At 38.8% G+C, this 23,416-nt stretch overlaps 2 protein-coding genes across 2 annotated transcripts in view; one reads left to right on the top strand and one right to left on the bottom strand.

Annotated features, from left to right (window-relative positions):
- Positions 1–13,119, bottom strand: part of SDF4 (stromal cell derived factor 4) — a 33,510-nt gene extending 20,391 nt beyond the window's left edge. Inside the window, exons 1-3 of the mRNA XM_067567267.1 lie at positions 13,011–13,119; positions 9,807–10,171; positions 369–505 (exon numbers count right to left, since the gene is read on the bottom strand). Coding sequence (XP_067423368.1) covers positions 369–505; positions 9,807–10,126 — 457 coding nt within the window. The 5' untranslated portion in view covers positions 10,127–10,171; positions 13,011–13,119. The remainder of the gene's footprint in view (positions 1–368; positions 506–9,806; positions 10,172–13,010) is intronic.
- A 3,677-nt stretch (positions 13,120–16,796) lies between these two features.
- Positions 16,797–22,206, top strand: B3GALT6 (beta-1,3-galactosyltransferase 6). Its single transcript, XM_067567266.1, has one exon. It carries the CDS (start codon positions 16,922–16,924, stop codon positions 17,960–17,962), a length of 1,041 nt encoding a protein of 346 aa, XP_067423367.1. The 5' UTR covers positions 16,797–16,921; the 3' UTR covers positions 17,963–22,206.
- The last annotated feature ends 1,210 nt before the right edge of the window (positions 22,207–23,416 follow it).

The raw sequence follows: 23,416 nt of genomic DNA, 5'->3' as shown, positions 1-23,416 counted from the left end.
AGACCTACTCTGAGCTGGGTTACATGATATACATGCTGTTAAAAGTGACTGTGATAGCCAGTGACACCTCTACATTAGAGCTCCCAAAATTAACAACATTGGTAAAGCTGAACCAGAGATAGCATTCATAGAAAATAGTCAGAAAGTTTCCCCTAGTGTAGTTAAGTCTTCATAGAAGAATCCTCTGTCCTCCCCAATGAGTGATACAAATGTAAGGATGAAACTGGTCTCGTGGACTTCAAAGGGATTAGGATTTAGCCTATGACGAGAGCTTCAGAGTACCTAAACATGCAGCCCATAGTCACTTTGACCTCTAATATCTTTAGATGCCATACAATGACTATTTCTAAAAAGTGCTGTTCTCCTACCATCACCATCAGGGTCCACAGCTCGGAAGTGCATTTTATTCTCTTCCACAGCTTCCTGGAAATGCTCTTCTGTCTTCTCCATGATCCAACGCTGCATCTCTTTAGCGCTTATCTTTTTGTCCCTATTAATATCTACCCTGCAGAGGAACACACGAGAACAGTTAAGAGTACAAAAACACCCCAAAACAATAGACATGTCACCTCACAGCACACTAATCAGAACAGAAGATAGTCAAAACAGAAGTGAGACGGTTCAGTTTAATTACAGAAAAAATATTATATTGCTCACTACTTCAGTCAACGGCTCAGTGTTAAATAATACATTACTCAAGAGCAAACATTTCAGAGAAAACTATCAAGTTTCTTGGTAATTAAAAATGGCTAAATGTGAAGTCTGAATAGATGAGTGGGCAGGAGACAAAGTCCTTTTAAAGAAGGATTAGTTAATTGCATTTTAAGACTGTTTCTTTCACTCTTCAGCACGGACACCACGTTCTAAGTATGCCACGCTGTTTTCCTTCAGTTGCAGCAGTTGGCCTTTTTGCAATTCTCAAGTGAAGAACAATGTTAGTGGGACTGCCCAGTGAAGTAAGGTGCTTAATTATCTTTCATTATCCTGTAATTTGGCCACTTCCAACATCTACCTTTTAAAAATAAACATCATAGCAATGTAGGTAAGTTTTTTGTTGTTTTTTTTCCCCAAGTAAAAGAAATCCCAGACAGTAGTATGCGGCATGGTCCATGTTATGTTAAGGCAATGCTACCTTTCCTGAACTTAAGGTTTAATTATTGTTTGATTTTTCAACTTACTTGCTATTGCAGACTCACTTGTGCAGATGTTTCAGCAACTCTTAATTCTTGCTTCCTCCCATCCCCCCTTCTTCCTCTGAGTTTACCTCAATATTTCAATTCAGCATACTTCCAAGCTGGTCTTTTGCTCGCTTTCAGGGATCTAGCACCCCCCTCCTTTTTTTTAAATTAAATACATCAGTGTTTCTTAAATTGGGGGTCCTGACCCAAAAGTGAATAACATTGGTGCGTAGGCCTCCTAAACGGTTTCTCAATTCCTTGAATGTAATTGTTATAACCTTAAAGATATCCAGAAGGTCTTCTAATTATTTTTTTATCCTTTGATCTCTGAAAAAGGCCATTGTTTTTACATATTTTATAGGATGGTTGACAGAAAAGTGATCTTACAAAAATTAAAAATGAGGTAATGGACATTTGCTCCCTGTGAGTCTCCCCAGTCATACATGCTCTTTTTTTAGGACAAAGACAAGATATTTCTATGTTCAGTACTATTGACTTGCAGAATCTATATTGCAATTTGGTCAATGAAAGAGAATGCAAGATATGTGCCAATTCTAAAGTCTGTTGGCAATGATGTATAAAACAGTGAGAAGTTTGCTTGACTTTCAGAGAACAGATAGAGACTACCAATAGCAGTTAAAATAAATCATATTTCAATTGAGCAAATTTAATATGAATATCATGAAGTGAGAATAAGTATGATCACCAAAATGCCATTTTTAGAGTCCCTTCTCTGAACATAGCATCAATAATCCAAATGTAAGTGAGCAACAAAAACAGAAAAGACATTTTGTTGGCATTTAAAAATCTATTTAAAGTGTATCAAAACCACCCATGTCAAAATTTTAAGAAAAGCATACAGACACAGGCCTCACTTTGGGTTTTTATCTGTTTGCATCACTTATCTTAAGACTGCTGAAACTTTATCACTGAAACTTAAGTTATTTAATATGTTCCTCCACCTTTAAATGTCAACTCAAATGTTAGATTTAGAACAACCCAAACAGCTGATCTTTTAAAATGTTCTTCTGTATTAAAAAGTACAACTTTAAAGTTTGAAAATATTGTATTAAGTTTTCACAATGTAAGTACATGCACACATGGCATATCCACCACACTGTCGCAAGCAGTAATTTACAGCAAGACAGTGGTAAAATATGTTCATATCTCACTTGTACATGTACATACATTATGGTGAAGCTATACGAATAATGAGCAAATTGTGATATTTTGGTAGTGAATAAGTAACAAAAAAGGCAACAGAAAGGTTTATCCTTAACTTTGATACTTCTCAATTGCATTAGACCAGATCAGATGAGAAGGCTACAGTCACCTCAGATGACCTCTATTCACTATATAAATTTCATAATGGTTCCCAAATAAGATTGTCCATTTAGTGATTGCAAAAAGGCAACCTTCTTGCATTTGCCTCTATCTACTGGTCCATTAACCCATTCCTCAGTTCTCAACATAGTACTGCTTTTCTTTGCCACTGTGGTTTTCCCACAACCATCTCTCTGCATTGATTCAATTAATTAGTACATCCAGTGGTAAGGCTGGCTGGATTCCTTTTGACATCCATAAAGTATCATATTTCTTAGGCAGACAGAGCACTTACAACTGTACAGAGCAAAACATGATCCTTGCTCTGAGCTTACAATCTAAGTAGCAGAAAGGACCATCAAAATAATAGTGTGGGTAGATATCTTATTTAGAATGGACTATTGAAAAAGATTCCCCATAATAGTAATGTAAGGTTAGCTACTAGGTAACATGTGGCTAAATTTGTATAAACAAAGCTGACAAAGGAAGCGAATACAGCCTACAATTCAGGAATAGTTAAATAGTAACAGGAAAAGTTTTGCCAAGAGCTGTGAGAAGAAGATAGCTATCAAAGTATTCAGTCAAAGGGGAAAAACCCAGAAGATGTTAGTTCATAAATAATGTACTTGGCAAAGAACTGTAGCCTGTATCTTAAATGATTTAAGCTGCTATACAAAGTGAACAAACAAAACATATAGAAAAAATACAACTCAGTGTAGACATTCCTTGTTCGTCTCTGGGTGGAAAATGCCTGATGCACGATGATAATCTTTCAACACTTTGCCATGCATCAGTTCTGATAAGTACATTGGTTCCTCTTGTTCTTCAAGAAATATCATTAACTTTAAAGCAAAAATTAATGTAGCATTTCATAAATTCTGTAGAGATCTCTCAAGAAATTGTTTCCAGAATAAGCCAGAATGAAACAGCCTTACTCTTACAATCCTTGCTGAGTTCTCAACATAAAATACAACATACATGATATTACATTATTGTTCACTAAACTGTGTGCTTTTTCCACAAGAAAATTAAAGATTTCCAAAAATAGATGATAGTTGCTGCAATATGCGATAACTGTGCCATGGTGTGAATGCATTTTAGCAACATCCAGTGTAATTCACAAAAATTGTTACAAAATACCATTTTATACAACAAGCAAGTGAATTCAGTCATGGTTAGCACTCTATTAATTGGTTGGTGACAATGAGCTTAGGTATAATAGTGCTCTTCAAGGGATACATATGTATCATGTGTTTCATTATTTATGCACATCAAAAATAGTCAAGAAATATTAGTATTAATGTTTATATCAGGCCCTGAAAACAAACATAGTAACAAAGGAACAATTGCAGAAAGTTTTCCCTAAATGTGGCCTTATTACTGGTGTCCCTTAGGAGAATGGATTTCTGTATATAAGCTATTTATTTGTAATCAATCAAGCACAGATACTGACCAAAATAACAAACCAAAAGCAGCCACCCAGCTGACAGATGTTCAATGGCCTACATGACATGAGCTTGGTGATCTCAACCTATTTTTCACCTGGCAGGAATCCACATTACAACTGGACCTTTTAGGCAATCTCAGCAGACAGGTCAAGATTGAAAGGAGACTGAACACTCTTCTTGTCACTAGAGTCAATTCCTCACATCAGGTTTCCAGGCTCACTGACACAGCCATTTGGGGAAGACTACACTGCTGCTGCTCATGCTGTATATAATATATATGCAATAGCGATGAAAAACTAATGACTTTTTCAGGCTCGTAATTTCCATTAGCTCTAAATACACAATTTGTTTAAGAACAAGACAATTCCCATTGCATACAGATAATGAAAACCAGTCCCAAAAGGTAATATTTAACAGTGAGAACAATGTAATGTATTTATAGCAAAAACAATATACAAGTCTTTGCTAGATACTTTTAAAATCTCTCGATGTAGCATATGTTAAAATACACAGATCATGACAAATAAGACCCAACTATCAAGGTAGATAAGGTTTTTAGATAAACAACCCATCAAATCTAAAAATCTAACCTTAGGACAACAAGCAAGCTACTATATCCCACAAGCTTCACTTCACTTTACTTTCAGTATAATTGTCCAAATCTACCATTGCTGTGGCTATAGTCTCATTACCACTGGCCTTTCCTTACACAAGGAATAGGTGAGGACATTATAAATAAAAATTGTGCTTGGATATACCAGATACACACTTCAAGAATATCCCCAGATTATGCCCTTTTTAACTACTGCATTAAAATACTCCACTGGTTTTGGCAATACCCAACATAACCACACCCCTACTTCTATTCTGAGTGATAAAAATCATGGACATCAAATGCTGTGAGAGCTTACAAGCATCACTAGAGCTCAGCCTCTTCCCTTTCAGTGCTTGTAAGAACCCCACATGCTCTGAGTCAGGAAGGACCGAGCTCCGAAGTTTCACATGAGAAAGAGGGAAACAACCTTACCCCTACACATACTAGAAGCAAACAGGATGTAAGTTTTCTGGCTAATGACCTGATGAATGATTAGTCAAAGAGTGGCAGTCAGTATAATTAATTCTCCACTATTATTTTTCAATCACCAAATGTGGGTGATAATAAGGGGCAGGAGATATTAGCAAAATATGAACAATTAAAAGCTGAATAATCACTTTTCAGACACACACAGTAGTAAATCCATTACCACAAAGACATCCTGACAGGAAACCACATGTACTACATTACTGAAATGGAATTACTCAATTCAAACTACAAAATAGATTTAATTTAATTAACCAAGACAGCCCACCCTTTACAAATGAGATTTGTGGTTTGAATCCGGGCACCCACTCTAGTCTATGGTAATCTGTGGTAGCAAACATGTTGAATACTGCGTGAAGTTCTGGTTGCCCCATCTAAAAAAAGATTTATTAGAAAACAGAAAAGATACAGAGAAGGGCAACAAAAATGATTAAGGGTATGGTACAGCTTCTATATGAGGAGAGATTAAGAAAAGACAGACTGTTCAGCATAAAGAGATGACTAAAGGGAGATATGATAGATGTCTATAAAATCATGAATGGTGTAGAGAATGGACCTTTGGTCTGAGCTAGTATTGTCATTCTTATGTTCTTATTACAGCAAGGTCACCAAACAGAGACCGGCTTGAGCAACAATCATAAAAATGCTCAACTGTCTTCACTTCCCCCAATACTTCAGAGTAATTTTCTATAGATTCCAGGCTAATTTAAATTACTCAAAAAACTTTTTAATCCTTTATTCTTATTTTCAACAAAATACAAGGAGGAGATGCTGTATAAGTAAAGATAATGTTTAAAGAAATGAGCAGGTACAGAGTTTAAACAAGAGTTTCTGGACATCCAGGCATAATGTACAGGGGAGTGCTGAACTGCACACAGAATTTACCACCATATTTTGTCTAGTTCACCCTTATTTTAAAATATTGCATAATGTGTGAATGCTGGAACACCTACAATAGTGAGATATTGCATAAACATGTATTTTTACTTGCTACGTCTAGTTTGTTATAAATGATTGATGTGCAAAAACTAATTATAAAATTCTTATTTTTCAGAACTGAAAGTTACATAAAGTTCCAAATAGAGATATTCAGCGTATCACATCATTGAGCTTACCCCACAAACTGGACTTGCAAAAACATGCTAATTACTGACCAGAAAAATGTCAGCTGCTGTTTTGTATGAAAGAAAGGCAGAATCCCTAATTCACTTGATTAAACCACACTTTGGTACCAGATTATAACTTTGATACCAGAGAATAACTGAGAAGAGGCTAACCAAATTTTCTGATATGGGAAAAATCAGGTAGAACATGAAAATATAACGTTTGTTTTAATATATTTAAAAGCTGACTGAACACAGTTGACAGATCTGCTTTGGACACAGTTTACTCTAAACAGCAGCCCATTAAAGGGGATTTAGTTGTACTTTGCTAGATACAAAGAAATTCCAGGCTCAAAGTTGAAGGAAAAAACAAAACAAAAAACCCAAAAACAAAAAACAATTCTAGTTCCCTGAACTCTAGTCACTTCAGCCCTGTTGTTGTTTCAAAGGCAGCACCAGTTTAAATATCTGGCTACTAGGTCAAGTTATCCATTTAAAAAGACAGCATCCCCCAATTGTACATGAGATGGGGTGATGAGCAGGGATTGTCTCATCAGAGTTTCCCCCCAACCTGCATGGAAGACTGGACCTATACAAGTTTACTCTCTCATACAGCAAATGCTGCTTTTATCTATTTGTCTCAGCGTTTCAAATATCTGTTTCAATCTTTGGGTTTTCATAAGCACCTAAAAAATCCAAATAGCTACTAATTTGTCGAGAAGAATGTGGATAAGATAAAAACTCTACCTCTAAGTTGCCTTTTAATTAATGTCTCATCTTGTTCCTTAATCACCCTATTAGATAACATGCTACACTTTGAGGGTACCTTTCCAGTGGCATATAAACAGACCCAGGAACCTTAGCTACTGCACATTAAAAAAAAAAAAAAAAAAAAAAAAGTCTTTCACAGAGGCATTTTTCCTCTTTCCAATGACTTCTTACCACTGGTAACAGGAATATCATTTTTATCTCCTAACAATCTTTAGAATATGCCTGGAAAACAACCTTCTAATTCCCCAAAGAATTTGGCAAACCTTCTAATCTGATCTCATGAGGAACCACAATGTGGAAAGGCACTTGAATTAGGTCGATAATCATTTCTAAGATCAGGACAGCAGCGGCCAAATTGCTTTTGACCTGTCAAGGCAGCCTCCACTGCAACAAATAAATAAAAGCAAAGGGGAACTACAATTTGTGAGTTACATAAATCACTAACCATCATCTGAATGTGATAATCAGCTTTCAGTTTCATTGCATCAAATAAACATCTGGCAATAATCTTAACAATAAATCCTTAATTTGTAAATAAACTATCTGCTGTTCAACCAGTCACTCCACTGATAAATTAGAATAATTTATTGTTATAACTGAAGAAGGGTAAGCCAGGATAATTAAGCAAACTGGACAGCATTTGAAAAATAAGCTTTGTTTTAACCCTTTCAGACATCTGCTGTTGAGAATACACCAATGCTTTTTATTAGTAAATTACGGTCTCAGAGCTGGGTTTGGTGCAGTGGCTAAAGAGACAAAGTTTTGCAAGGATCCAGTCTACCATAAAAGAGAGCCATAATCTAAGCAAACAATTAGGCGCCCAGTCTAACATGAACTCTCTCTAGCCTTGAGCAATCCACTTAACATCTGTGCCTCAGTTTGTCTCAGGTTTAAAATTAGAATAAGTAACCATCTCACAGGGATGCTGTGAAGTTTATAGTTAATGATACAGCATTTTAAATATTACAAAATGTATTCCTTCTCATGATAGTGGTGGTGTCATTACAACACACCACAGAACAATCCTGCTACCAGGAATTACAAATCAGACATTTCATAAAGTAGATACTTTGTTTGGCAGGGAGAACTAAATGAGAACTGTGGGGGGAAAAAAACCCAAAAAACAAAACAAAGAAAAACCTCAAGGAGCTGCATTGACAGCATCTTCTGAAGAAGCAACATCTTATTTTCCAGGTGCAAGAATAGAATTGCTGCATGGTGATAAACAGAAATATCTGGGGAAATTAGCAGTCTTCAGAATCACAGATGCATAGTTACCTCCTTTCTTGCCAAACACTCAATTATAAACTGTTTCATTAAAAAAATGCATTTCAAAGCCTCCCTGCCAATTCCAGCACAATTAAACAAAATAAAAAAGCTTCACAGTCAAGATCTTTTTTACTGCCACCAGAATTACCTGAAAATATAAGAACCAACTCAGTCTACACTATTAACAAATAAATCTACATTTGCAAAACACAAAGCAAAGCATCTCTGCCATCTAGTGGTAGCGACAATTCACTGGATTCTTATTCATATGTTCTAGTCTTAAAACTTATACAAGTGAATTTTAGTTCACTGATTTCCAGAGGTCTGCTAAAATAGGAATTAATCTAGTTATTGATTTAAGCCTTTTCTAACAGAAAGAAAGGTGCTTTATAAACAAAGAGAAGAAGTGGGCATATTTTTATGCTTAAAATGGGATTTACATTTTTTTTTGTATTACATTGAATAAAAGCCCATCTAGTCTGAGGAACTTCAAGTCATGATGTTTAGCATGATGTCCCAAATTAAATATTATAACCTTATATTTCCTGAAATTCCCTTTTAAGCTCTGGGGAGTTGCCTACATATGTTTAACTACAACAGCAACATAGTTTTGTAAGCTCTACTGGAACACATGAAGAATGAAGGAAGGAAGAAAAATGATTTCAGTTTTTAAATACTTGGGATGCACCAAGATATTAAGGTGACAGGAGCTATTTAAGTTTTTGAACATATATAAAATACAAGAAAAAAAAGAGTTAAACATACTATCAACTTCAAGGAGCTTTTGAACTAAAGTGACTACACGTACTATAGGACAGTGAGCTTTTTTGCTGAGTTTGTCCTTATTCTTTAGTCCCGATTCTCTCCGCAATATATTCTTTTCCTCTGCTAGTATTTTTGTCAATCAGACCAGAAGGGGAGTATGCCCAGGCTCAACAGTAGCCCTAAACAAGTTATACTTACACTTTAATTAAAACTGAGTAAGGGAGAGAGAGAAAGTGACTTGCCCAAGATCATAGTGCAGATCCAGTGGCAGAGTCTGGAATAAAACCCATTTTTTTTTTCAATTCACAGTGTAGTGCACAAGCCTTTGAAAAATTCTGCCACACTAATACATGAGACTAGAAAGTGAGCCTGACTATACCCAAAGCACTCAAAATCCAAAAAGTAAACAAGCTAGGAGTGGGGAAAAAAACCCTCCTAAATCTTTCAATTTTAGTAATTTAAGAAGTTACATAACAGTAAGTGTTTTCATGTGGGAATTTCATTTTCCGTGGTGGCTTTTACCAACAATTTAAGGCCCCAATCCTGAAAGCTGATTAATGTGGTTCTGCATGCGCCCTGGGGGGTAGGAAGAACCTCACACATTAAACCACACTGCTTCGCTTTCAGGATTCAGGCCTAAGTTAGTTGAATATCTTACTATCATAAATTTAATACTTTAGGCAAGATTGCTCAGTCACCTCGTTGTAATCACCCCTCAAAAAACCTTTCAAGCTTGTCTTTTTAAACCATTCAATGAAGTTTAATGAATTGAACATCGAAGAAGTAAAGAAAGAAATATAAAGTCAAAGAAATATGAACACAGCGGGACTATTGAACATTTTTCTTGACAAGCTATAATATAACTTACTTTGAAAAGATGGTCATAAGCTTCCTTCTGTTCCTTCTTGGTTCAGAATCTTCATCAAACTCTTCCATCTCTTTTCCTAGAAAAACCTCTTGATGAAACTCCTTGTTCAGATGTCCATCCATCTCCATTTTGACCCCATTCAAATGATCTGGGGGCAGGATCTCATTCTCATCTTTGCTGTCAACCACCTTCTCTTTTAAGGCAGAATTGTTTGCAGGTCTGGCATAGACATCCATCAGCAGGAACACAAACAGGAGGGACAAATAGAGAGAGCCCAAACTGCAGAGAAACGCCTGTTTTGACATCATTGTTTTTCTCATCCAAAATATTAGCAAATTATATTATGATGAAAGAGATTAAATGACCTAGAGGTGGGGGGGGGAGAGAAAAAAAAAAAGCAGAAATAAGGAACCCAAAATTGCAAAACTACAACTTAATTTTAGATTTTGAGATTAAAAGTAAAAACCCAGCATATTCTGTTGGTCAACATTAAAAAACTTCTCTTAAATGACAAACCTATTCTGCAGTTAGAGTAAGTGAATGCTGTATAAGTAACCAAAGAAAGAAACAGGTTTAGCAAAGAAGTTAGGTGCAGTTACTAAAGCAGTTTCAGTTATTAAAAGAAAAAACAGGGAGAGGAGTAAAACCTGATTGTAGGAAATATTATGAAGTTAAATATATAGGCATCTGTTTCACAAGAGCACATACGCAGATCAGATGACAAAGGTTGGGGGGCATACTGTTGCCTGATGTATACTAGAATTATGCAGATAATGTAAGTTTAGGAGCTATGAAGCTACATTCCACAACCAATAGGGAAAACACAGTTCTTTCTAACATGTTGCTTTGCTCTGAAAAGTGTCTCACTTAACAGATCTGGTCCCTTTATAGAGTCAGAGTCACAGCAGCTTGCTGCTAAGACCCCCACCCTGCACTGGGCACCACGCAGGCAGATGTTTGTGCCTGCACAAATTGATGAGGCATCACATGGCATAAAACTCATTGAAGGATCAGGGTCTAAGGCCCCATTCTTGCAAACACATATACACGTACATAAGAACAGCCATACTGGATCAGATTAATGGTCCATCTAGACAGTATCCTGTCTTCCAAAAGTGGCCAATACCTGGTACTTCAGAGAGAATGAGCAGAACAGACAATCATTGAGTGATCCATCTCCTGTTGTCCACTCCCATCTTCTGGCAATAGGAAGTGCTTCACTGGACAATAATTTGCAGAATCAGGACCTGAATTAAGTTTTTACTCCTTTTTACTTTAGTTAGCACTCCAGATCCAATTCAACTCTGAAAGACAGAGCTGATTCTAACCTACATTGTGTGCCAACAACAGACTGTTTCAATTGTAGAATTTCTGTGGGCAATGCATGACTAAATTCCCAAGCAATGTTTCCAGGGCTGGCAGGTAGGAAGGAATCTTTACTTAAAACTGAACAGATCTGATGGGGAGTCAGTGAGAAACAAACACGAACATCACAATGCTTTTGATTAAAAAAGTCATTTTTCAGACTAAAACCACATTTTAAATCTCAAAAGATAACATTATTACCAAAAGTGCACTAACTATAACATCCTGGTAAAAGAGGATTTAGCCAATTACAGAAGTAAGTTTTAGACGGAATCCTGGTGAAGTCATGATAGTATTATAAGGTGTACCAAATATGAAGCAATAGATTTTTTTAAAGGAATAAATGGTGGAGGAACAGTATACAGCATATACTAAACCTACAGTACTTACTACTGAGGGAAGATTTATGAAGAATATAGATATCTACAAGGATAATTACAACAAATCAGTTTAGGAAGTTTCCTCATAGTTTTGAGGAATTTCAACCATAATGTTTCAGAACTTAATACGATCATATTTAAAATAGGAGGGACATTTTTCCTTCCATGGAGAAGAACTACACAGTTAAAAATCAACCTTGTAATTTTCTATTTGCACACCTACCTAGACAGAACTATCAATCTGAGATGTGAGAAAATACCCATCCTGCCCACCCCCATCATTATACAAGGACAATATTATCAACTTCAAGCATCACGTTTCCATCTGAAAAATTTGTACCTACTATTGTTACCAATAATCCCTAAAATTATTATAATTGGAAAAAAAATATTTTTCTCTAATCTCTTTAAGTTTGGCTTGTGCATCTGACATGATTTTGTGTCAAATGAGTTTCACTATTGTTGATGGTGGATGCCATTATCCAACCACTGCAAGATTGTTTACAAGTAATCATTGCAATGAAGCTGAAACTGAAAGCAAACAAATACCTATGCATCAAGAAGAATGAGGCAAACAAGAGCCCAATAACATTTATTATTGTTATTAATCTCAGGCGCAGACAAAAGATCTTTCATGAGGTGGGGAGAAAGGGAGAATTTTTAGTTATTTTGTTTTTAATTAAGGGAAAGCTGTTTGGAGTCATGGAAGAGTAGGGTTGGAAGGGACCTCAGGCTGTCATCTAGGGCAACCCCCTGCTCAAAGCAGGATCAACCCCTATAAAAATAGGGTAATTATTTTTTTAGTCAATTAAAAAAAAAAATCAAGCTACCAGAGTCCCATCATCATGGTAAATTTAAGCAAGTTCTGTTTGGACTGATACATTTTCATGATCATTTTACAAGGCTGAATTAAACAAGTTTCCCTTTTGCAGGCTAATCCCACCTTCTACCAATCGCTGTTATTGAACCTTCTCCTCTTCCCCCCAATATCTCAGCTATACAGCAGCTACTGGAGGAAAAGCTATAAGCATACACGGAATGGGCATACTGCCTACAGCCACGTGCACTAACACACAACTAATGATGTAAGCGGGGACAAACGGGACAGGAAACTGAAGGCAAGTTGGAACTGAGACGAGTCGTTGAGTGAGAAGGCGAACAAGTAAACCCCTGACACAGCCAGCTCCCAGTGTTGCACCCCCCACCCTACGCACGCAGCCATCTCCAGACCCCCAAGTCTCCATCCACCCTCTCCTCCCAACAGCTGCCTCAAGCTCCCTCCCAGCGCAGCCCCCTGCCTCGCCGAGTAGGCTCCTGCATGTCCCAACCCCCAACCCAGGAGGGGGGTAGAGGGATTCAACCCCCTTCCTCCGCCTAGCCCATCCGCGCTCCCATCCCCTCCTTCTCCCGAGACCCACGGCCAGGGGGCGGCTCCGAGGCAGGTAGCCAACACCGGTACCTGTGTGGGATGCAGCCGGGCTCCTCATGCCCGGCCCGGAATCAGACCACTCCCCTCTCCCGCCTGGCCCTTCACCGAAAGCCCCTGGCAGCGATCACTGAGGGGTGACAGGAAACCGGAAGGACCACTCAGCACCAACGCAAGGGCCCCGGGGCTTCCCGTCCGCCTGAGTGAAGGGCGGAGCCACAACACCTAGGGCGGCGACGGCGTCCGTGGACTAAACAGACGGAAAACTCTCTCCTGAGAGGAACGGACGCCCAGGCAGCCCGAAAGAGCGAGGTCAAAGCAGGCACTGCGAGACCTACCTATAAAAAGGGACCTCAGAGTGGACGACCATCTTGGATCAGGGCAGAGAAGGTGCTCTAGATTTACTTTGGCCGCCGTCGGCGGCCATCTTTGTTTGGGGCAGAGAAGCAAATGTTACCTGGATACTATCGACAACCATCTTTGATTGCGGCCAGAGGACCCTCTATGCTGCTACCGGGGGACTCTGGTCAAGCTGAGATGATAACAATATAAAACGGAAATATTAAGAAATGGAATTTAGCAGCTCCCTTGCTCTTCCAAACTCCTCCATTCCTACTGCTCCTCATCCTTCCTCTACCCCAAAGTAAAACAAAACAGCAAAGTGTAACTTACAAAACTTCCATTTCATCACCCTATTCATGTATTCCTATGTTATATCCCCACTTTCTACCTCGCCTGTTCTGTTTCTTTCAGATGTAAGCCCTGATTCTCTGTTATTTATGTTAGTACAATACCCTGTGCAATCGGACCTCAATCCCAGCTAAGGATTTTGGGGCTACCATAATATAAATAATTGTTTACTAACAATAATAATTTTTAAGTAAAAATATAATATATAAAATATAATATAATCACGTTTTTGTTTTGCAAGAGGATGGCAACTTTCCTACCAAATCTGTACCTTAACACTCTTCTCCAGGCCTTGGTCACATCCCAGAGTTATTGTATAAGGTTGTCTGCTGACTCAGGCAGACATCACTGTGTCATATTTAGTTCACAATGTGCAAATTATCTTTGTCAGCATAAGGGCAAGAGGGGTAATTTTTTTTAAATTAAAGTTTAGTTTCTGAAGTACAACATGGAAGCCTCCAAAAATTATTATTCCACCAAACCATCATAAAGCATTCCAATTCAATCCCTGACTGGGAAGCGCAAGATGATAGTTTCTAAATTAGTTCACGTGGGTATTGAAGGGACACTAATTTCCACGCTCCATTGGTCAGATGTCTCAATAAGTCAGGTGAAGCTTGAGTCTGTTTTGACTTTATGTACACATTGGAGAGCTAATAGGCCACACTTCTCATGAGAGAATGGGAATGTTCATTGTGGGACTGGATCAAGTGATGGGGGCTATGTGTTTTTAATTTTTTTTATATAGCATGTGTAAGAGCCAAAGGCCATTAGCCCCTTTCCTTTGAGAAGACAACAATGTTACCCTAGCTGTGGGCAAGCATTATCTGGGACAATGATTCTATAGGGTGCAGGTCTAGGTGCGGGGGCTCTCTGGGGCAAGTGCTCTCTGGGGCAAAGAGGTTCAAGAGTATCCTGCCCTTGACACCCCACCACCACTCCACCAGATTACCACTGAAAATGGACTGTCACTGCCCCAGAGACTTTGGTGTTTTAAATATGCATGCCTGTTATGTTAAAGGCCTAGAGGCAGACCCAATAGTTTTAATTTGTCTAAAGAATGTAAATGGGATAAAGATTCTAACCTTTAGAGTTGGCTCTACCAAAGAAAAAATAGTCAGTAGCCTTGAATGGTAACTTTGTACTGTCCAGTACTGCACATAATATACTTAGGCACCTAAGCTATTGCTCATTAAAAAATTCCATTTTTAAAAAACCTTTTGCAAAAAGAGATCATTTTTTCCCACATAACTTTTCCCACATGACTGGTCTAAGGAAAGTCAGTTTTATCTCCCAATTCAGCCTTTACAAATTAGTCTGGAAAACAACCTAATTCCCCAAAGAATTTGACTGAATATCTAATCTGATTTCTCTAGATGAAGCACTTGTGCTAAATCTATGATCATTTGCAAAAATAAGACAGCAACAACAAAATTTACTGTTGTCAAGTCTCACTATTTCAACATATCTCTTGGGATATTTTGGTATTTTTTTAAAGTGACTCAAAATTTTTAACATTTGTTGGCAATATTCTGCTTTTGAGCTGCCAAGCCAGCCTTTGCAACAAACAGGTAGAAGCAAAGCAGCTTGTGAATTAAATAAATCACTTCTAATCAGCATTTGAATGTGCTAAATCATTTTAAATGCAAGGTTTGACCCAGGTCACTTTTTGTGTCAAATTGTTTGGGTAGCCAAATAATTAATATAGTTTATTCTGTTTCTGAACCAGCAGCAGTGCCTAAGTGACTAGAGTTCAGGATACCTAGAATTGTGTTAACAGTGAATCTGGAAATTTGCCAATTATTAGAATTTTATCACAAGTCTCACAATATTTTATTTGTTTTAAAGCCCCAGCTGCTGGAGGCATGTGAATAAATGAAAATCTCATTTAAAAAAAAAAGAAATTTCTATTCCTCATTGTTTCAGACAAAAGCTTGGAAACATGACCCACCATAAAGGTTCAAAACAAACAGAAACCCAACTATATTATTTTAATTATCATGATTTTTAAAGTCTATCTCTGACTCCTGGCTTTTGAATGCTTGTGGTTGGAATGGCAATATTGTTTAAGAGTCTGAAGCCCAGATCCCCAAAGGTACGGAGGTGCCTAATTTCCATTGATTTCAATGGGAATGGGAGCCATGCACCTCAATACCATTGAGGATCTGGGCTTTAGCATTCAGATTAACCTGTGGCCAAAGGGCTCATATGTCAGCCCCCAGGAGCGCGCTCTCCTTCCCACAAGAGAGCCCCTGCATGAGAGTCTTTGAGATTTTACTCTGGCCTCTTATGGGAAGGACCCAGAAGCTGACTCAGTAGTTACACACCTCTGCATTGTGCTCGTCACTTTCATCCTTAGGTGTGCTACAATGCATCTATGCAGAAAAGTGCTTTTAATACCTCTGTTTTGAGGGACCCAGCAGAAAGGGGAGCGGGGGGGGGATGGCTCCCGTGCCCTGAGACCACTCACCACTGGGAGGCCTCAGATCACGTTGAGCAAATTGAGCTGAGCCAAGGGCGCCGATTTGCTTGTTACCCTGCCCTGATCCAAAATGGCGGCGGAGTGGACCTCGTTTGCCCTGATCCAATATGGCGGCCTTTACCCTCCCCCAAGATGGCAGCTGCTTCAGCCTCGCTTGCCCGGGCGCGATATGGAGGAGGCTGAAGTCCGGGCAGACGAGCTGTGTGGTCACGTGGTGCGGGCCTCAGCCCCTCCTCCTCCTCCCTCCGTGTCTTCTCTTCCCCCCTCGCTCAGGCGGCGGGCGCTGTCCACGCTGACGGAGCAGGCCGTTATGCAGGCAGCGACCCAGCTGCTCCGCCCGGGCGGCTCCACGAACGCAGGGAAAGAGCTGGAGGGAGCGGGCCGGGAAGTCGCCGGCTGAGGAGAGTCATGGCGCCCTGACTGTGCTCGGAGAAGAAGACAACGGGTCGGGACTCTCTCGTCTCTAGGCGGCGGGGGGGAAGTATGCGGGAGGGGGGCGGGGCCGGGGCTGGGCCGCTCCACTCATTGCCATGCCTGTCTGATCCTCAGGGCGGCGACCGCGGGGTCTGAGGTTGAAGGGCAGAATAGGAACCGTTGAGGGGCCCCGGGCTTTGGGCTGCCCTCGAGTGGGAGGAGCCATTGGATACCGCCCCGCCCCCTGGAAGGAGGAGGGGGGTGTGAGGGCTGGGCCCAGCCTGGTGCTGTTCTGGGGACTGGGTGGCCTCAAGAGTATTGGGCCCGGTTCTTGCCCCGGCATCTCTCCCTGGCCGCGATGAAGCTGCTGCGGCTCCTGTGCCGCCACAAGACGGCGCTGGGCCTGGGTGGCCTGGCGGTCTTCGCTGTGGTCCTCCTCTACCTGGCCAAGTGCACCTCGGAGAGCCTCAGGCCCTTGTCTGGTCGGGGTCTGCCCCACAACCAGCCACCGCAGCTGCCCCATGGTGGAGGGGGAGCCGGGCCACCCCCGCCGGCAGCCCCGCCAGCTCCTGAGGAGACTGCTTTCCTGGCTGTCCTCATCGCCAGCGGCCCCAAGTACACGGAGCGCCGCAGCATCATCCGCAGCACCTGGCTCTCGACGGCTGGCCGGCCCCCTCAGGATGACATCTGGTGTCGTTTTGTGATAGGCACGGGCAGCCTGGCTGGGGAGGAGCTTCACAACTTACAGTTGGAGCAGAGCCGTCACCGGGACCTGCTATTGCTGCCTGAGCTTCATGATTCCTATGAAAACCTGACTGCCAAGGTCCTGGCAATGTATGTCTGGCTGGACCTGCACTTGGACTTCCGCTTTGTCCTCAAGGCTGATGATGACACCTTTGTACGCCTGGACGTACTGGTGGAAGAACTGAGGGCCAAAGAGCCCCGTCGCCTGTACTGGGGTTTCTTTTCTGGTCGCGGTCGAGTGAAGTCGGGCGGCAAGTGGAAAGAGAGCACTTGGCTCCTATGTGACTACTACCTGCCTTACGCCCTTGGTGGTGGCTATGTGCTCTCTGCAGACCTGGTGCACTACCTGCGACTCAGCCAAGACTATTTCAACATGTGGCAGAGTGAGGATGTCTCTCTGGGTGCTTGGCTGGCTCCTGTAAATGTGAAGAGGGTGCATGACCCACGTTTTGACACAGAGTATAAGTCACGGGGCTGCAACAATAAGTATATTGTCACTCACAAGCAGAGCATTGAGGACATGCTAGAGAAGCATCAGACTTTGGCCAAAGAAGGGAAGCTCTGCAAGGAGGAGGTTAAGCTCAGGCTGTCTTACATGTATGATTGGGGAGTGCCTCCTTCACAGTGCTGCCAAAGGAAAGATGGCATCCCCTGAGAGTTTTGGGGAAAAGAAGGGCAAAGTGTCAAAGAGGAACTCTCTGGGCTGGATCAGTGTCATATGGGGACATCCCCTGTAAGTAGGGCTTAAAAATTATTCTGAGATTTTGCACGATTCATATGTCAAGACTGTGCAGGACCAACATAGCACCACAATTCATAACAGCTACTGAAGTGCTGTAATTTGTCTACGGATACAAAAAATACAGGAATCATGGGGAAGAGTGAAGGAAAGATTATATGATGGAATTTAGTGCAAAGTAAAAAAAACAAAAAAACCTTTTTTTTAATAACTTGTATGCAGGTTGGAAGATCTGTCACAGATTCCAAAGTTTGTTTAAGAACATGTCACGCCTTTGTCATCCACAAGATTGTGAAAATAATGTCTGCTGTTTAATGTTTGCAGGGAAAAAGAGTGATTTTTGGCTAACCATATTGGCAAGTTTTGAAAACTGTAATAAAGGGATAGCAAATCAGTTGCTAGTGCCAGTGGGAACAGGTGGCTGGTTAGAACTACTGGTGTCTAAATGAAGGGAAGCGTTTGTCACATTTTTGCACTGGTTACTTTATACTCTAGATGAGGGGGAGGAGAGTGTATCCAGTCTTTGGAAAGTGTTCTGAGTTAATTGTAATAGGTCTTGGGTAATATCTCTTGAATTTAAATCTTCAAAATCATTCTTTTAAAAACACGGTTTATGATATACTGTGTGGTAGATTCTCATCTCTTGATTTCGAAGCAAACATTTATGCTACAAACCTCGCACTCAGTTATTGGGATTAGATGTGCTTTTATTGTATTCTCCAAGTGCATTGTGTATAAAGAAATCTTCCTAATTTTTACAAGAAGTGAACCCACTGAGAAGTATGTGATCTGATCATGCAAACAATAGAACTACTTACTCACACAGGTAATCCTTACTAATGTAAGTGTTATCAGGATTGGGCCTCTGTCTCAAATTGAAAGTATAAAATTTTAACTATCAAGTTATGTGGACTAAATTTTTAAAATAAAGTAGTTCTGTAAAAAAAAAAAAAAAACCCCGTGAACAATAGGCTATTTTAGTTGCTAATATGTTATGTAAATGACTGGGATTAATTTTTTCACTTCTCTATAGTCCTGTCTACACTACAGATGAATCTATTGCTGACAAGGGTTGTTGGGAATATTCAGTGTTGAAAATGATATAACTGAGAATGTAAATGGGCCACTTTTAGCACAGTGATAGAATGCATGACATACATAATTCTAGCACATTTTCTGTGCAAACTTTTAGTTGTGTAAGACTGAATAATCCTGACATTCTTTAATGGTGCTGAAAATGGTTCCATTCGTGCACACAGTTACACCTTTGTCCGCACTGGTTCAGTGGGACTCACTTCTGAGTCGTCACACCGTCGTCAGCAATAGATCTATTTTCTAGTAAAGACAGAGCTTTAAGGTTGATATCTAAAGGGGATGTTCACACTCAACAGTCTTTCTTACTGTTTGTTGCACAGTGCGCTTTCAGACTTATTATTTCTTTCTCTTGCTGAGTCGGTACACCTCTCTTTCTCTTACCTGTGGAGGGAGACATTTAAACTTTAAATAATAAGAGTAGGTGCTGGTATTGTAACATTTTTGCTTTTTAGATCTGATGTAGTAATTTATTCCAAAGGAATCAAGTGTATTTATTTTCTCTTTATTAAAATCCTCTTCTTCTATCTAGTTTTAAATAACTTCTTGAAAGGATTAAGGGGAAAAACTCTTTTGGAAAGGAAAATAACTCCTTATTTACGTTAAGTATTTAAACAAAATATTCTGTAACTTTCCTGCTAAAAGCAAAATGAATTAATGAAGACATTGAAAAAGTAATTTATTTCATCTGATGTATTCATTCTTTTGCACTTTGACATAGTGACTCTTACTGCAGATGTGCCCTTCAGTGGAATATATTCCTGCAGAACAAAAAGTTTTGACTTCACCTGGTTGCAAGACATTGAATGGGTTTCAGTAATACTTTTAAAGTCTGTATGTCTCTTTGGTCTTTGGGGTAAATTAGTATTGTACACATAGAATTTGGTGTTTGTAATTGTGATAATTTATTTATAAATATTGTAAATGTACTATGTATTGTTAAAAGTTTAAGATAGCTAAGTGTCATCTTATTTTAAAATTATTTAAGAAAGTGCTTTAAGTTTCACAAGTATTACTCATCACATGCTTGAATTTACTGATGTACAGTTCATAGTTTAAATTATCAGGGTCTGAGTTGTAGATCCAAAAATCTGCTGCATGACTCTCTTAACATGGTAAGAATGTACTAATCAATCATTTGTCTAAATATCAATATTTATGTAAATCACTGGCATTGTCGCTTCTTTGATATTTTTGCTTTTTGTTTTTTGAAAGCTTCTATTTTCAGTGCTTTCATGTGGGGATGAAAATTTGAGCGTGAAAAGAATGGAAAATTAATTGTCAAATCCCATGTGAAATCTGGCCAATAGAAAACACACAGATGCGTGCACACACACGCCCTGATGGCTAAAGCTTTTGTAGAATGCTGAGCTCTTGCTGTGTTCCTGAGTTCCAATAATATGGAGCTTCATTCTGCAAAGCACTCACTTACACATATGAGTGGTCCTCTGGACTTCAGTGGGGCTATTCACATGCTTAAAGTTAAATTAAGATCAAGACCAGAATGCTTAGCACCTTGCAGGATTAAGTCCATAAATTATTATGGTAAATATAGTTCTATTTGAAATCTTGTTCTTATTCTAACAACAAATTTAAGTAACTGAAAGTCCTTTTGGTCTGGAATTACCTATGTTTTGTCTCAGCTCAGAAGTGAATTGTTTTGCAAAATATGACTTAAATTGATCCATTTTTTGTTATTCTGGAATATAGAAAAAACATTTTCCCACATGTTCTGATCAGAATATTTATGCTTGAAAAACTGTAAAGTGCCTGGAGTTTTAAAAAAAAATTCAAACCTGTTAGACTTCGTAGAGCTGATTGACGCTCTAAAAACTAAGTTGAATTTTTAATGACTGCTATTTTGCATATAGGATGCTCAGTGGAACTGGTAAAGTTTGAAAGATCTGCAAGCCAAATAAATTGCAGTTCAATGAGTTTAAAAAATCTTTTAAGGGTGATTCTATTAGTCATTGGGGCAGAGAGTCTGCTGAGTTAATCAACAAAGAGAATTGCTGATCCAAAAGTCATTATTATAAATCCAGGATCATTATCAGTTTCACAAGCCAAATAGCTCAAGAGTGTTTTTATTTCTTTAATTAAAAAGTCACATGCAAAAAACCTACTGTTAATGCAATGTTAAGGTTAAATATCAAGCAACATTAACTCATAACTTAACACAAGCAATGTTTCATGTTGCTTGAATTTCAAGTGATTGATATTTCAACCTCAATTATTGCACTCAAATGTTTTGTTTGCATTTAATTGTGAACCTGTTTAAGATTCCAGATCCTGAAAAGCACACACGCGCGTGCACACACACACACACACACACACACACACAAAATATAGGGTTAAATGACAAATACATTTTAAAACAAAATAGCTTTTTGTTTTTCTGACCTTGTGACTGAGTTTTGTACTTCTTTTACAAGGGATGATGACATCACAAAAATTTCATGTAGTATAAGGATTTCACTATTTAGGTGATTAGATGTCCTGCACTGCAGCTTGAAAACCAAGGTGAAATCCTGTCCCCATTGAAGCCAATGGGAAAACATTGACTTCAGCAGGGCAAGGATTTCACCCAGAGTGCCTAAATTCTGATCCTAACACGTAAAAAGTATTCTGACCTACCCTTAAATATTTTTGTATAATTAATGGGAGTTTTGTCACTGATTTCAGTAGAAGCAAGATCAGGCCGGAAATATATTCATTTGTAATTTTTTTAATGTCTACATGTGTTAGATTAATGATATGGGATCAAACTTCTGTTAAATAGCATTTCAGTTGACCTCTAAGGGAGTTCCTCACAAAAAAATCTCTCTCCCATTTATAGTTGTTACTATTATGGTGTTACAGAAAAAATCCACAGGACTCTTCCCTGGAAGACAAGAGGAAGAGGGCTCACCTCAGTTGACCGAAACAATTTTTTAAGTATCAGTTGATGTGGGCTGCAAGTTACTGTTTATTTGAAGTATTATATTAATAGAATATTACACTTGTGTTCTTTGCAGGGGTATCGTAAAACTGTACTGTTTGACAGACCATTAAAAGCATTTTTAACCTTTTTTGTTATTATTCACTGGATGATTTCTATTCTAGTTTTAAATTTGTACATACAGGATTATGTATCATCCATGTTAGAAGTTGCATGCATTAAATTAGATCCTTCATAAAATCCTATTACCTTGATTGTGTTTCAAGTAGAAGACCCAAAGATTGTGGTGCACCTATGGATTTCTTAAAATGTTCATTGTCATGTAAATTCGGTTAGAAAAACAGTCAAATTTTGCTTTCCTGTGAATTATTTTTAAAATAGCACACGGAATTATTTATGATCTTGTTGAATGTGTAAAAATGAGCTAGCTAAGTCTTATTATATTCAAGACTAAAAATTTAACAATTCAATTAAAAATATTTTTGCTATTTTTAAAAAAAATATTGCCCTTTCAGTAAGCCCTGCATCTATTTTAGGTAAATAGATAACTGACTTCTAAATACTCTTCTTGGAACTGCAAGAAACAGCTACTAGGAAAAACAAATACCTATGCTTTTAAGCATTTGACTTCCCTTCTGTCTAATCTTGCCCATATGAAGAATACAGAAGTTCAACTTTAAAATGTACTAATTGTAGCAGATATTACATCAATTTATTCTGGCCTTTGAACTACTGGAGGAACTATTTCATGCCACAACTGCATTAGCCTTAATGATAGGAAAAATCTATTATTTTTGTAACTTGAATTAAGAAAAACAATAGGAGTATTGGAAGGTGGTTTTACTTTGCACTTCCATTAATTTCTGATCAACTCCAGAATCATAGTTGGAAGTAGAATTTAATGTTGCTGGATACTTGACATGAACTATCAATAAAACATGTATAGAAATGGTCATTTAGGACATGCTATCCATAATATTCCTGCAGATGTTGCTTCATACACCTTTGTTAAAACTATGAAATATCTTAGGACTATTTTATTCCTGGTATGCTACTTTGCTAGTTAATTCTTTCCTTTCGAGAGAGACCACTCTCAGTTTTTATCCAATATCCAGTCAGCTGTGGGAATGCATTAATTTATTTACTGGATCTTTCTTGTTGGCTAGCGCGTGCCTTTAGAAACAATAAAATAGTTGTGTTTTTGTGCCCAATATAGTCTAAACAATTGAGTGAAGTTGCCCGTTGTGCAATTACGGAGCATTGCCAGTTGGAGGTCACAGTTGTTTATTTTTTCAGCCTTCATATAGAGAAGAATTGTAAGAAACTAAAAGTACTCATGA

Source organism: Emydura macquarii, unplaced genomic scaffold (genome assembly GCF_026122565.2).
Source record: "Emydura macquarii macquarii isolate MOO-44397 ecotype Brisbane River unplaced genomic scaffold, CSIRO-AGI_Emac_v2 contig_2768, whole genome shotgun sequence".
NCBI classification, from domain to species: Eukaryota; Metazoa; Chordata; order Testudines; family Chelidae; genus Emydura; species Emydura macquarii.
The sequence above is the reverse complement of the archived record's forward strand: the minus strand, read 5'-3'. Positions and strand labels throughout refer to the sequence as shown.

What these genes read in the sequence shown, in the direction of transcription:
- B3GALT6 (XM_067567266.1), top strand. Translation starts at nt 16,922, where the DNA reads ATGAAGCTGCTGCGGCTCCTGTGCCGCCACAAGACGGCGCTGGGCCTG.